The following is a 13,490-nucleotide window of genomic DNA, read 5'->3' on the forward strand; positions in this document are numbered from 1 at the left end:
TGGTACTCACATATAATATGCATCAAAATTGTGGTTGGATGAGATTCTGCTGTCACTACTCGATTACAACCTCCTGTGAGAGAGTTGCTCGAGTTTTGCCACTGTATCAGACACCATATACGATAGTGTTTATTCATATACATTATGTATTAACAATTGTGGTTAGATGACAGTTTCTGCCATTATTACTCGACTACAACCTCCTGTGAGAGAGTTGCTCGAGTTTGGTTATGGTTTCACAGTAAAGGTTCCATTTTTTTGATATTTTGGTTAATTTTTGTCATGGCATCAATCCATCTGAAATCAAGGCAATTATTAGAATCCAGGGGATTTATAGCGCTAGATGGGAACCAGTTATTGAGTCTGTCCTTGATGTTTATTAAGCTTGAATAGCACCAACCCCGCCCCAAACTCCGCGAAGCTGTCTGACGGAGCCTAGTCTTTCTCCCATGTCAACTAAGTCTGAATAACTATAATCCCGCCCCAAACTCCGCGAAGCTGTCTGACGGAGTTGGTAGCAGAGTGCAGCCACTTTGAAAAAAACGGTAAATATCAATGTCTCCCCCGGGCGTGTTTCTTCTTGACAATCCCTCTATTTAAAGACCTTAATGAGGCATGTCTTACTCCTTTGTAGGATATATTTTTCAAACGAGGTCGGCATCCCCGGTAATGGAATACGGGAAGCCACGTGGCGGCTAGCAATTAGACGTCGGAGGACGTAGCAGTCGTCTAACCCTCGCCTCGACCAATTCTGAGATCGAGCTTACGAAATACAAGACACATGCATAGGTATGTGACATTCTCTTTTGCCGATTACCAAGTAGGCATCTTATTCGATCTGCTACTGACAAATCTCCTATGATTATTTTTACAGTGGCGAAACCATAGATCCTTTATCATTTGTTTGGATTCTCGGTACCCCGCCATGTTGAGTCCCAATGTAAGTTTATTTTCGAAATCATGTCACATTACGATAACCAGGGCCAAGTGTTTGTGTTACTAGTTGGTCCTTTAATTTATTTTCACAGTAAACTACGCTACCAAACCATATCAGAACTAATATTCCCTGGGTAAAGGCCGACAGCGCTTTACTTCCTGTATCTAATGTAAGTGACCAGATGACTCATATGTTGTTTTCGTTGGTCCTGCATTATGAATGTCATGTTCCTAAATGAGTTTCACTATTCTTATTTTAATCTAGAATTCGTGCAATTAATTGATACCTTGCCCGGGTGCGGATAACGGCAACCGGTATTTTCATACCATCATCATTCCTTATAATCACGTGTTAAAATTGGATGTAAGTCTATTCATGTGGTACAATACTGTTTGAATTGTTTTAATTCTGGTTAATCTCTCCTCTAATGCGGATATTGAATATCATTTAGTTAGACCTTGACCGCGAGCTTGGATTTTCTAATCCCCATGTCCGGAGTCCCAACTGGGCCCGGACACCATGGTAACTGATTTCATTGATGTTAAATAAACACGACATGCAATAGGTCGCATAAATAAATCGATCTCACGTTCATTTTTAATTTACAGATTCAAATGCCCCACTACCCCCCTGCATTTGTCCTGATGAAGACCCCGTTATAGGATTAAAAGTAACCTACGGCTAGGGGTCGAAACGTCGACGCCTCTTTTCTCTCTTTTGGACTTCCGGCACATGCCCATGATTTTTTCAACTATGTGTGTAGCCGTAGAATTTGCCTGGATTGACAGTGTTCAAATGTTGCCTTAATTTTTTGGGCTTGATTTGAGTCATTTCGAAATCTATGTAAATTTGCAGCAAATGCACCCCTTCTTGATTGTATTTATCTCTTTATGACTTTGCACTGCCCTGAGCACCCCCTCTCCCTTTTCCTTTCCTACCCGATTGGGGCCTATTATCAAATGTAAATACGATAGTTGTTTTACAAACGAAATCAGGTATTGTTAAATAAAGGACAATACTTCCACTTAATTAATTTGGATTTTTGTTTAATTGGATTATATATATTTTTTAGTGTGTGTTGCACACAATACTCCTTCCTTGCGGGGACCCCCCTTCCTGTATACCACAATGGTGGGTTGGACATTGAGTGCGGTTAGGTGTTTAAGCCAACTTTGAGTGGTAGAGATCTTCGCTGGAGGTGAGATCAGAAGGAACTCTGTTTTTAGAGCATTGAGTTTGAGATGATAATCGGCAAGCCCGGATTGTGTGCTTCTGATCGTTGAATTCAAGAGCAATATGTCTTTGGGGGATTGTAATTTGAGATAAATTTGGGTGTCATCGGCGTACATGTGGAAGTGTACATTGGATGCTTGTAGCAAGGTGGTTAGAGGTTCCATAACTAAATTGAACAGAGTCGGTGATAGGGAGGATCCTTGGGGGACGCCTAGCGATACAGGTATTGGCGAGGACATCAGGTTATTGCTCTTGAATTTCTGCGACCTGTTGTGTAAAAAGGAAGTGGACCATTTGAGAACAGTTCCAGATATACCCATTCTTGTGTTTAGTAGTTCGAGTAAATTCTCATGTTTAACGGTGTCGAATGCTGAGGAGAGATCCAGAAGGATGAGGAGGCAGGTGTCGTTTTGGTCTAGGATTTGAAGTGCGTCGTAGAGTATGTGCGTCATAGCAGTTTCTGTACTGTGCCCTGCTCGGAAGCCTGATTGATGAGGGTTGAGGAGATCGAACTGATCAAAGTGTTTAGTCAATTGTAGTTGTGCGCATTTTTTCAGCAGTTTGGCGAGAGTGGGAATATTGGTAATCGGATGGTAATTGTTCAGATCAGAGGGGTCGGCTGTAGGTTTCTTAAGTAAAGGTGTGACTTGTCCAACTTTGAGGGAGTCGGGTATGGTTCCTTATTGAAGAGAGCTGTTGATAATTTTAGTCCAGAGTGGGAGTAGCCAAGGGGTAAAGTCTTTTACAGCGTTAGCAGGAAGGGGGTCAGTGAGGTGATTGGATGGTTTCAGGGTGCTGAGTAGTTTGCCAATTTCTTCTTCAGAGTAGGTGCCAAAGGATGACCATGTAGCATTGTTTTTTCGTTCAGTGGGTGCTATGCTGTGGTGTTTGGAGTAGAGGCTTGCGTCAATGAAGAGATCGCTCTTTATGTTGTCAGTTTTTTGGATAAAGAAAGCGGAGAAGTCTTCACATGAGGGCGGTTCGCGCACAGTGCTGAGTGGTTGGGGTTGTTCCTTGGATTGTGTTCTGATTAGCTCAAACAGTTTTCTCGGACGGTTTTTTGCTTGGTCGAGCTGGAGGCTGAAGAAATCTGATTTTGAGCGTTTTATTTTCCTGAAATAGGCGTTTCTCTTTTTCTTCAGAGTTTTTAGGTGCAGTGCAGAGGGAGCTGATCTCCAGGTGCGCTCTGCCATTCGCATGTCTCGTCTGTCCTCATTGAGACTCCCATCGTACCATGGGTTGGAGATTTTAGTGGAGACTCTTTTTAGCTGCATAGGTGCAGCCTCATTAATTATTGAGGTCATAGCGTTGAGATAGTGGTCAGTCAAGGATTGGACGTCCGTAGCGCCGGTAGGTGGAAGTAGGAGATTGCAGCTGTTAGGAGGCAGAGAGCTTGGGTTGAGTTTTTTCAGGTCTCTTTTCCAGACTTTGGGCTTGGAGGATTGAACCGGGTTAAATTTAACTTTTTCATTGATGAAGAATGTGACAATATGATGATCCGACCAGTCACAGGGTTGGATGGACTCAAGTTGTATAGAGTCCTCTTTGGAGATAAGGTCGAGGATAGAACCTTACTCGTGGGTCGGGCTATTGCATATTTGGGTGAGGTCAAGGGCATTGAGGACATTTTTTAGACTATTTACCACTGCGTCGTTGTGATCGTTCCAGTGGAGGTTGAAGTCGCCAAGGTATATTTGGGTGAGCTGCCGTCCGGAATTGGTTGAGACCATGTCCATGATTTGTTGGGAAAAGGTGAGGTTGTCCCTGGGTGGGTGGTAAATGCCGTGAAGAGAGCATATCGGTTTGCCCTCACTGATAATGTCGAGGCAGATGTATTCACAGGATGTAGGGGATGGTAGGGAGGTGGAGTTGACTCTCAGAACAGAGAGGTTGTTCCTGTAGATGCATGCGATTCCACCACCTATTTTGCCGGACCTGTCAAGTCTAATGATGTGGTAGCTGGGAGGAACCAGAATATCCATTATAGGTGATGAAGATTCAGTTAGCCAGGTTTCAGTCAAGATGATTAGGTCAAGGTCCAGTGTTAAGATGAGATCAGCGATGACGGCGGAATGTTTCGAGGCCGATCTGCAGTTGAGGAGAGTGCATTTGAGACGGGGTGTGTTGAGGGTGGCAGAGGGTTCTAGAGAGAGAGGGACTTTCCTAAGGTTATTAGGGATGGAGATTCTGCTGTTTAGTGTGGGGGGTCTAAGGGGATTTGAGTGTATCGTGGGAATGGTGAGGTGTGTGGTGGATATGTGATGATTTGAGTGTATCGTGGGCATGGTGGGGTGTGTGGTGGATGTGTGGTGATTTGAGTGTATCGTGGGAATGGTGAGGTGTGTGGTGGATGTGTGATTTTGGGGGGCTGGGTCGTAGGAGCGGAGGAGGGTGAGTGTGTCGAGGTCCGAAAGAGGGTTGCAGGGGCGGCAAGGGTTGTTGTTGCGATTGCGCACGGGGATTGAGGTCCAGTGTGGGGAGTTTTGAGTGAGTGAGTCAACCGGAAGGGTGGGGGACATGTTGGGAGGGGAGGTGGAGGTGGTGGAGGGCTTGCAGGGGCGACGAGGGCGGTTGTTGCGATTGCAAACAGGAATTGTAGTCCGGTGTGGGGAGTGTTGAGTGAGGGAGTCAACCAGCGGGGTGCGGGACATGTTGGGAGGGGAGGTGGAGGTGGGTGAGGGGTGTATGGGGTGTGTGGAGAGTAGTTCTTTGATGATGCGTATGTCTTCTTTGACCTGGATGAGGGTGGCCATAATCGTGTCCAACGTGGGGTAGGTGTTGGCGGTGGGTGTGGAAATCAGAGGTGAATGACTGACCTGGGAATTAGCGTGCAGATGGGGGAGTGGGCTGGTGTCCGTGCGGGGCTCCGTTGTGTCAGTGTGCGGGATGGTGTTAGGGAGGAGAGAGTGTTTGGGCGGGAGGGGTGTGGATGAGGTAGGGAGGAGGTTGGTGGTATGAGTGAGGGCATTGGTGGTAGGCGAGAGAGGAGGGTAGAGGATGAGTGTATGTTAGTGGTGGTGGGAGTGCAGGTATGGTAATGGGGGCTGGGAATGGGGGGAAATGGGATTGGAGATGGTTCTGTTGTGGGGAGGGGGAGTTAAATTAAGAGAGGAGGTGTGTTCTGCGTAGTTAGTTAGAGGGTAGTGGGGACTGAGAATGGGGAGGGATAAAGGGTGGGATATGTCGTTGTGCGTGTCGTTCTGGTGCTGAACTAGTTTAGATGTGTTGTGGGTGGGAGCTGTGATGTCAGGGGTTACATTAATTGGAGTTAGATTAAGAGAGGAGGTGTGTTCTGCGTAGATAGTTAGCGAGTAGTGGGGACTGAGAATGGGGGGTAAAGGGAGGGATTTGTCGTTGTGCGTGTCGTTCTGGTGCTGAACTAGTTCAGATGTGTTGTGAGTGGGGGTTGTGATGTCAGGGGTGAGGAGTGTTAATGGTATGCGTGGAGGTCCGAGGGTTGGTAGTGGGGAAGGGGGTGCGAATGGTGTATGAGGGGGAGAGATCTGTGTCTTTGTTTGAGGAGTGTGTGGTGGAGTGTGTGGAGTGTGTGGAGTGTGTGGTGGTAGCTACCTGGTGCTGAACTGGGATAAAAGTGTTTTGGGTGGGAGCTGAGAAGTCAGGGGTGGTAGGTGTGCTTTGAGACTGCTTTGTCCATGCTACCATTAGGATAGCTGGTCTATAAGGTTGACTTACAACCAATCACCATAAGGGTTGTTTGGACTGATACAAGGTGATCACTAGAACTAGTGAGCATAATATATCAGGTCAACTTCTCACATTTGGGCAGTGGACTTCGGGTCCCAGTCGCCGGGGGACATCTTCGTGGTCTTGGATCACTTGGGCACGGGCTCGGCGGGTGCAAAGTGGGCTGGTCCGGAGCTTCCTGGCTGGCGCCAGGGGTGTTGTTGCAGCAAAGCCTCTGCTGAAGGGAGTCCCAGTCTTCAACAGGGTCAAGGCAGGCAGGTCCTCTGGGTGTCCCAAGGTTGTGGAGTCGCCTGGGTTTGGGCAGGAGCAGCTTCCAGGATCAGCAGGCCGGTAGGGCTGGGGCCAAGTCAGTTGCGGTCGTCCTGTTAGCAACTGCACGGCGGGTCTTCCTCTTCTTGATCTTTCTTCTTTTCGTATCGGAATCAAAGGAAGGTTCAGGGAGTCCCTAAATACTGAATTTAGGAGAGTTACAGGTAGGGCATGGGCAGGGACCAATAGCTCCCTGTCCTGGGGTGGGTACACCGTCTAGCCTGCTCCTCTCCTGTGGGAGGGGGGCAGGAGCCTAGCTGTGATTGGGCAGGGCTCCCCATCTTCAAGATGGCTGGAGCCCGGGGTCGTGCTTCACCTAGTCTCCCCCATCTGAGGGGTGGGGGTTGGCACAGGCTGGCACACCACCCTTCCAGACGTAGTTTTTCCCGCCAGTCTTCCCGCCAGGGTGGGGGTCAAGACTGGTGGGGGCCAGCGCTGGGTACAGCAAATGGTCTGGAGAAGCTCACAGAGGGGGCAGGCCTTTGAAGCTGCCCATCCTGGAGGAGGAGACCTAGCACCGCGCCCAGGATAAGCATTGTTGCAGGCCCAGGAGAGCAGGGGGCTTTCCACCCAGGGGTCCAGCAACATGTCTGCTGTGTGGCAGCCTAGGCAGCCTCTCAGTCCAGACGTGGATTGTGGTTAGGTTTCAAGGGGTATCTCTAAGATGCCCTCTGTGGTGCATTTCTCATTAAATCCCACACTGGCATCAGTGTGGATTTAATGTGCTGAGAAGTTTGATACCAAACGTGTCAGTCTTCAGTGTAGCCATTATGGTGTTCATAATGTCGACCTCTCAGCACCATATACTCTTAATGGCATCACTGCACTTAGTGTCCATGAATGGCCCTGGGCACTGTAGGGGCACAGGGCTCATGCACCTGTGCCCACACCACTGGCATAGGGCACCCAGCTAGAGGGGGTGACTGATGAATGCCAGGGCAGTGGGTTTGTGGGCATGGCACACATGGATGTGTGCCATGTAGACTGTTTAATTCTGTACCTAGGCACTCAGCCTGCAAAGGAAGTGTGGGTGCCAGGGTACAGGGTCCCTAAGGGTGGCATAATAAGTGCTGCAGACCTTAGGGGTCTTCTCTGGTCACCATGCCCTGGGTACCTAGGGTACCATTTACTAGGGGCTGACAGGTGGCCAGAGATGCCAATTGGGTTTTAGTTTCAACACAGTTTATAAGGAACACAGGCCCTGGGCACCTGGTTGGCAGGAGCCCAGGGCACACTGGAGTCAAGACAATAGTGTTGAGTAAACATATGTATAGATCTCCAAGTGGCAGCTTTGCAGAGTTCGGAAATCAGTACATTGTTAAGGAAAGCCGTTGTAGCCACTTTTCCTCTAGTGGAATGAGACTTGGGCCTAGACCAAAGTGGCTTTTGTGCTAACTGATAAGCCAGTTTGATACATGACACTATCCATCTGTAGATGGACCGCTTGGAGGCTGGAAAACTGTTCGGATTGACCCGTAGTTCATAAACAGTTAATCAGTTCTCCTAATTGTCCAAATAGAATTTCAAAACCCTTTTCAGGTCTAAAGAGTGAAGGGACCTTTCACCTGGAGTAGAGGGATAAGGAAAAAAGGTAGGTAGCGAAATGGCTTGGTTGACATGGAAATCCGACCACATTCAGACGGAAGGAGGGGTGGGTTCTCAAAACAAGTCTATTGAGATGAAAAAAACTGTGTGGTTCTTTCGAACAGAGAACCTGGATCTCGCTCACTCTGCGAGCTGAAGTAATCGCCACCAAAAAGGCTGCCTTCCAAGTTAGGTGCTGGAGGGTTGCTTTGTGGATAGATTTAAATCGGAGACCTATCAGTTTAGAAAGAACCAGATTCAGCTCCCAGGGAGGAAAAGAAGGTTGAATGGGAGGGTAGATCTGCTTTAACCCTTGTAAGAAATCTTTCATAACCTGCATCTGAAAGAAAGAAGGCTGAAACGGGGAGCGCCTGCAGGCCGTTATGGCAGCCAGGTGCACTTTTATTGAAGAGACTTTTAGACCTGCCTTAGCTAAGGGAAGTAGGTAGGGTGGTAATTTTGCACACCACAAGTAAAAAATGCTTCCATTTACAAGCTTAAAAGTGTCTAGTGGAAGGTCTTTTTGCTTCTTTCAAGATGGTCATGCAGTGCTGAGGGAGTCCTAAATGACCATATTGGAGGACCACAGGAGCCATGCTGCCAATTTGAGTGACGGAAGGTTTGGGTGATGAATGCTCCCACTCATCTTGAGACAGCAGGTCCAGTCTGCACGGCAACCTCTTGTGTGGACATTCAGACAGGTGCAGAAGGTCCGGGTACCACCACTGCAGTGGCCAGTCCGGAAGAATCAGAATCATCCTCGCCTCGGAGTGGGAGAATTTGGTTACCACCTTGTGGATGAGAGGAAGGTGAGGAAAGAAGTACACAAAACCTCCTGACCAGTTGAATAAAAGGGCATTCCCTCTCGACCCTGGTCGGTGGAATCTGGAGGCGAAGTCGCATTTTTTTGTGTCGTCCGCGAACAAGTTGATGCTTGGGCAACCATTCTCGGAAAGGGTCTTAGACAACTTAGTCACTTAAAACGCAGTCCTGCTGGTCCTCAAAGTGATGACAGAGCGTCGGCTTGTGAATTATGCTCCCCCGGTAGGTGTGTTGCTGTTATAGTCAGATTCCTCGCAAGGAGCCAATGCTAAAGAGAGCTTAGGCTTCCAGAGATAGAGATTTCGACTGAGTCCCTTCCTGTTTGTTCAGATAGTACATGCTGGTCGTATTGTCCGTCTGTACTAGAATGGAGTTGGTCTGAATCGAGGTAAGGAAGGCCTTGAGGGCTAAATGCACCGCCCTAGTTCCAGCATGTTGATGTGATATAATTGTTCTTTTGTTGACCATTGACCTTGATTCTGGAGGGACGCCATGTGTACTCCCAAGCTATGGAGGGGAGCATCCGTGATTAATGATTGAGAGGGAGGCGTCTGATGGAATGGAACCCCTAACAGTTTCACATCCACAATGGAATCTATGCTCTGGCTGCTTTTGGAAGATGTATCCTGTCATCGTACCGAGTGATGAAGAGATCATCTAGGAGAGAGGTGCACAGATGGAGATTTCTGCCTCCCTTCTCGTGCAGGACCCTCAGAGAGTTAACCGGTATGTACAGGTCAAGAAGCTGAACTGCTCGAGGTCGAGATAATCACCTCCAGTGACCTTGGAGACGATGATGAAGTGCGTCTTGAACCAGTGTGATGGGTCGACGTTGAAAATGGAGTCACTGGGTCCTGAACCCGTGCTGGTGATTTTGCTCTCAACGTCTGTGGTGGTGGAGAAATGATCACTGGGCGTGAGTAGGACCTAGCTCGATGTCTTGACGTCGAGCGATGCATCTTCGGCATCGACCTTTCCCTGGGAGTAGAATTGTTCCCAGACGACGACTGTCGCCTGGTTGACGACAGAGGGGGTGTCCGTCTGTACGTCAAACATCCTTGAGTTGATGCCAACAGAGTCCCTTGTCTCAATGTCTAGCGCCCGTGAGGTAGCACGGATGGAGTCTTGTGTCTCGACGTCAACCGCCTTTGGGATAACACCAACGGAGAGTTGTGTCTCGACATCAAGTGCTGGGAGGACGGCGATGGAGATTCCCGTCTCGACATTGATCGTCTACGAGGAAACACCGACTGAGACTTGTGCCTCAACGAACGTTGACCCAACGCTGACTGAGACCTACGCCTCAACATTGAGTCACCGGGTTGACACCAACGAAGGGCGGTACCTGATGACTCAACTTCGAAACAGTCGTCTTCGATCTTGGTGATGATGGCTTTGACGATATCCATTTCTTCGCCGTTGGTAAGTTAGACACCGATGGTGAACAGATCGGGATTTTGCTTCTCAACATTGATCTGGCCCTCTTTCTTCTGTCAGAGGAGACCTACCTCTCTCAGAAAGTCCATTGAGCTGAATCCTTTCCCTCTCCTTGAGAGTTCTCCTTGACAGCTTCTTACTCTCACTCCCCAGAGACCTGTTGACATTGTAAGGAAGGCAGAAAATACACACAGAGTGCGTGTCAGACCTTGCCTTCTTGCCACAGGAGGAGCAAAGGTCAAAAAGAGATGCCATGACAGAAAATCAATCACTTTGTCCAAAAGATGGTTGTACCTCACTAATTCCTAAAAGACAGAGTGAAAGGTAGAAAAGCACAGTAAAGTAGAGAATTGACAACAAAGTCAAAAGATCAGAACTGTGATTTACAGGGTCCTGACTAAAGGAGCCGTAAAGAGCTGACCAAACTAGACACCCCTGAGGCATGATGGGAAGCTAGAGGTCAAGGCTGCCTTAAAGGCACAGTTCCAGGGGGGGGGGGGGGGGCGAGAGGGGGGGCGAGAGGGGGGGCGAGAAGGGCGGCGAGAAGGGCGGCGAGAAGGGCGGCGAGAAGGGCGGCGAGAAGGGCGGCGAGAAGGGCGGCGAGAAGGGCGACTGTTTTAGATTAAGGGAATGGGGCAACTGAAGGAGGAATGCGGCATGCGGGGACTCCCAGGAGGAGCACGGCATGAAGGACTCCCTGGAGGAGCAAGCCGCACCAGACTAAGGCTGTCCACTTCTGTGCCTGCTCGGAGATAACCAAAAACTTAAGGCCTCGCCTACACACTCCTTCGCCCACTCCTAAGGTATGCTCCCCTCAGCTCCTGCCCGCAGGTCCGTCCATTGTTGTGCCCTCATTGAAAATCTGACTAGTGGTCGGGGACCAAGAAACACAAGCCCAGAGACTAGGCTTTTGTGAAGTTTTGCCGGCGTATGACGTTAGTGCGCAAGCTCCTGCATTCGCGTCCGCGTCCTTATTATAGTCCGAACAGCAGCAGGAAAATGAAGGTATGGAAGTCTCGGATATCTTTTAGATGGATTTCCTATGAGAGCCTTAGCATAATCTGAGCCTTGGCATAATCTGAGCCTTCGTGTTTTTAATAAAAGCTCAACTTTCCTCTACCCGTCCAATTTGAAAAGCACAATTCCTTGTCACTATTAACTGATACAGAGAACAAGCCTCACAGATGAGAAAACTTAGCGGAGACAGCATACTATGCAATTCTTTCTATGTTAGACATTGACAACAATATGAGACCAAGGGAGACCATGATTTACCTGGAATCTCATGTACAGTCAAGTGCCAAAATGAAAAACAATCAGTAGACCACATCTCCTTTTACATGTTGTCCACGTTTTATGTTTTTGCTTATTTCTATATTTGATGGAATACGGATCCCAAAAGTAAAGTACTATACCAAACAAAATGTACAACTGACCTGCTGCAGTGCTAATTTCCTCATCCGTGCTTTCCTCGGTGCAGCCAATCAAGCTTAAATTGTAGGAAAGAATGTCTTGAAATAACGCTTTTCGACTTAAGGTACAGTCTCGCATGTGCTGCCTAAAACAAAAAGCAGAAGTTAAGACTGAGCAACTATTAATTACCATAAAAAATTAGATGTAAAGCCACAGAAGCAAAGTACTGGAAAAGGTAACCAGTCTCACCTCAAAGGCCGATCAGCTTTACCAATGGTTCTCAGGGTGCTGTACAGCATCAGTGGGAGGGATAGAAATTGCTTTTTATTGAAGCTGAGCAACATCAGTTAAGAAACTTAGCACACTAAAGCAACTGATCAAGTCATTCTGCTGCCTTGTGGATGCATAAAACTGCATGTGGCTCACCAGCGGAATGAAAGACCATTTTCTTTGTTTTTATTTACCAATCAAAGATGGTGAACACCACTTGCATAAGTAAACAAAAAAAAGAATTAAGACTGCTTTGCTCAGAAGAGCTAAACTATAAAAAACTTCAAGTGAGGAACCAATGCATGCAAGTCTGTGGCATTTCTAAAAAGTGTAGTTAGCAACAAGGTAGCCGAGGGCTGCCAAGGAAGATCAAGTAGTGGAAGAGGTGATAAGAAGCGCTCTATGATGACAGCAGCACAGGGGTGGGAGAGTTAACGTGGTTGGAAAAGCACATGATGGAAAGTCGGGAGCGTGGATCACAGGGGAGAAGCACCCAAGTAGCACTCTCAGGTAATAGCAACACCTGGAAAGGGATAGAATCACACAAGATAAATGGAGCATGGAGAGCATTTGGGGGGAGCAGGCGAGAGAGTGCACCGATAAACACATGCACTCATGGAGCGCTAAATCAAAAGGTTAAGTGATATTCCCTAAACGAGAATAATGGAACAAAATTCAGCCAATAAAGAGGATGGTAAAGAGTCTATGCTGCAGGTGAGGGACAAAACTTACGCTCATTTTTGTGGATTGCTTTATTCAGACTGGATCTGAAACAATTTCAGCAAGGCTTCTACGCGGGCTTCTTATCACTCTGGAAATGAAGCGCAGCTGCATTTTAGAGCCACGCTTATGTGAGTTACTTGCTGGACATTTAGGGATGCATGATGGAACCTTGCATGCGATTATATCTCATGCCTTAGCAATGCAGTCTTTGCCATGACCGTGTCTTTACCACGCATGCCTTTACAATGACTTGATGTAAAGGAATGAGCATAGTAAAGATTACACACCAGCACCTCACCCTGAGCCCTAAAACCCGGCCCTGAATAAGATTTCGTACCAGCCCTACAAACTACCCAACTCCCCGCCCTGAGCACTAAAATCCAGCCCCCAGCCCTACTCACCAAGCAGTGTCCTGATCCTTTCTTTTCCTTTCATTCTCAGAAATGTATTGGAGGGAGTTCCTCCAAGTTGCCAACATCTCCCACCACTCGCACTGCCTTGATCACGCATATGCCTTTACAACGAAAATTGTGGTACGGGCATGTACGTGGTTCTCAACTGTCAGTGCCCTTAGACATGGAATGTGACAACCTTAAGTATAGGTGTGCAAATTACAACCTTGGAATCTTATTTGACGTTGAGGGGAATATGCAGTTAGTATCCACCAGAAAAAGCGTTACCATAAGTAACTTTCCTCTAAATGACAGTTCTAAATGCCGATTCCTTTAGTGGAGGGTCTGTGGAGTTGATTCGGACCAGAAAGTCTTGCAGGAACAGACAGGCAAAATTTCCTTCTTGTACGATCCTACTGCCATGGAAGTAGTGCTTCATGAACATAGGCACAGATTTCAACATCACAACCTGGAAAATATCAAGGACAAACACTCCACGTACCAACACCATGGTAGAAATCTTAGCCCTGGTGGAATGGGCTCTCAGTACTATCCAGAGGACTTTATTTGTCCAGTGCATAGCAGATCTTAATGCATATAACTACCTACCTCAACAGAGACCTCTTCAGTACAGCCTTCCCTTCCATCACAGAGACCACAACCAC

The 13,490-nt window shown here is 47.7% G+C and overlaps 1 protein-coding gene across 1 annotated transcript in view; it reads right to left on the minus strand.

Annotated features, from left to right (window-relative positions):
- ZFC3H1 (zinc finger C3H1-type containing) overlaps positions 1-13,490 on the minus strand; it is an 830,061-nt gene that overhangs the window by 573,178 nt on the left and 243,393 nt on the right. The window contains exon 18 of the mRNA XM_078673923.1: positions 11,464-11,585. Coding sequence (XP_078530049.1) covers positions 11,464-11,585 — 122 coding nt within the window. The remainder of the gene's footprint in view (positions 1-11,463; positions 11,586-13,490) is intronic.

The sequence above is a fragment of the Lissotriton helveticus genome, chromosome 1_1, assembly GCF_964261635.1.
Source record: "Lissotriton helveticus chromosome 1_1, aLisHel1.1, whole genome shotgun sequence".
Taxonomy (NCBI): Eukaryota; Metazoa; Chordata; class Amphibia; order Caudata; family Salamandridae; genus Lissotriton; species Lissotriton helveticus.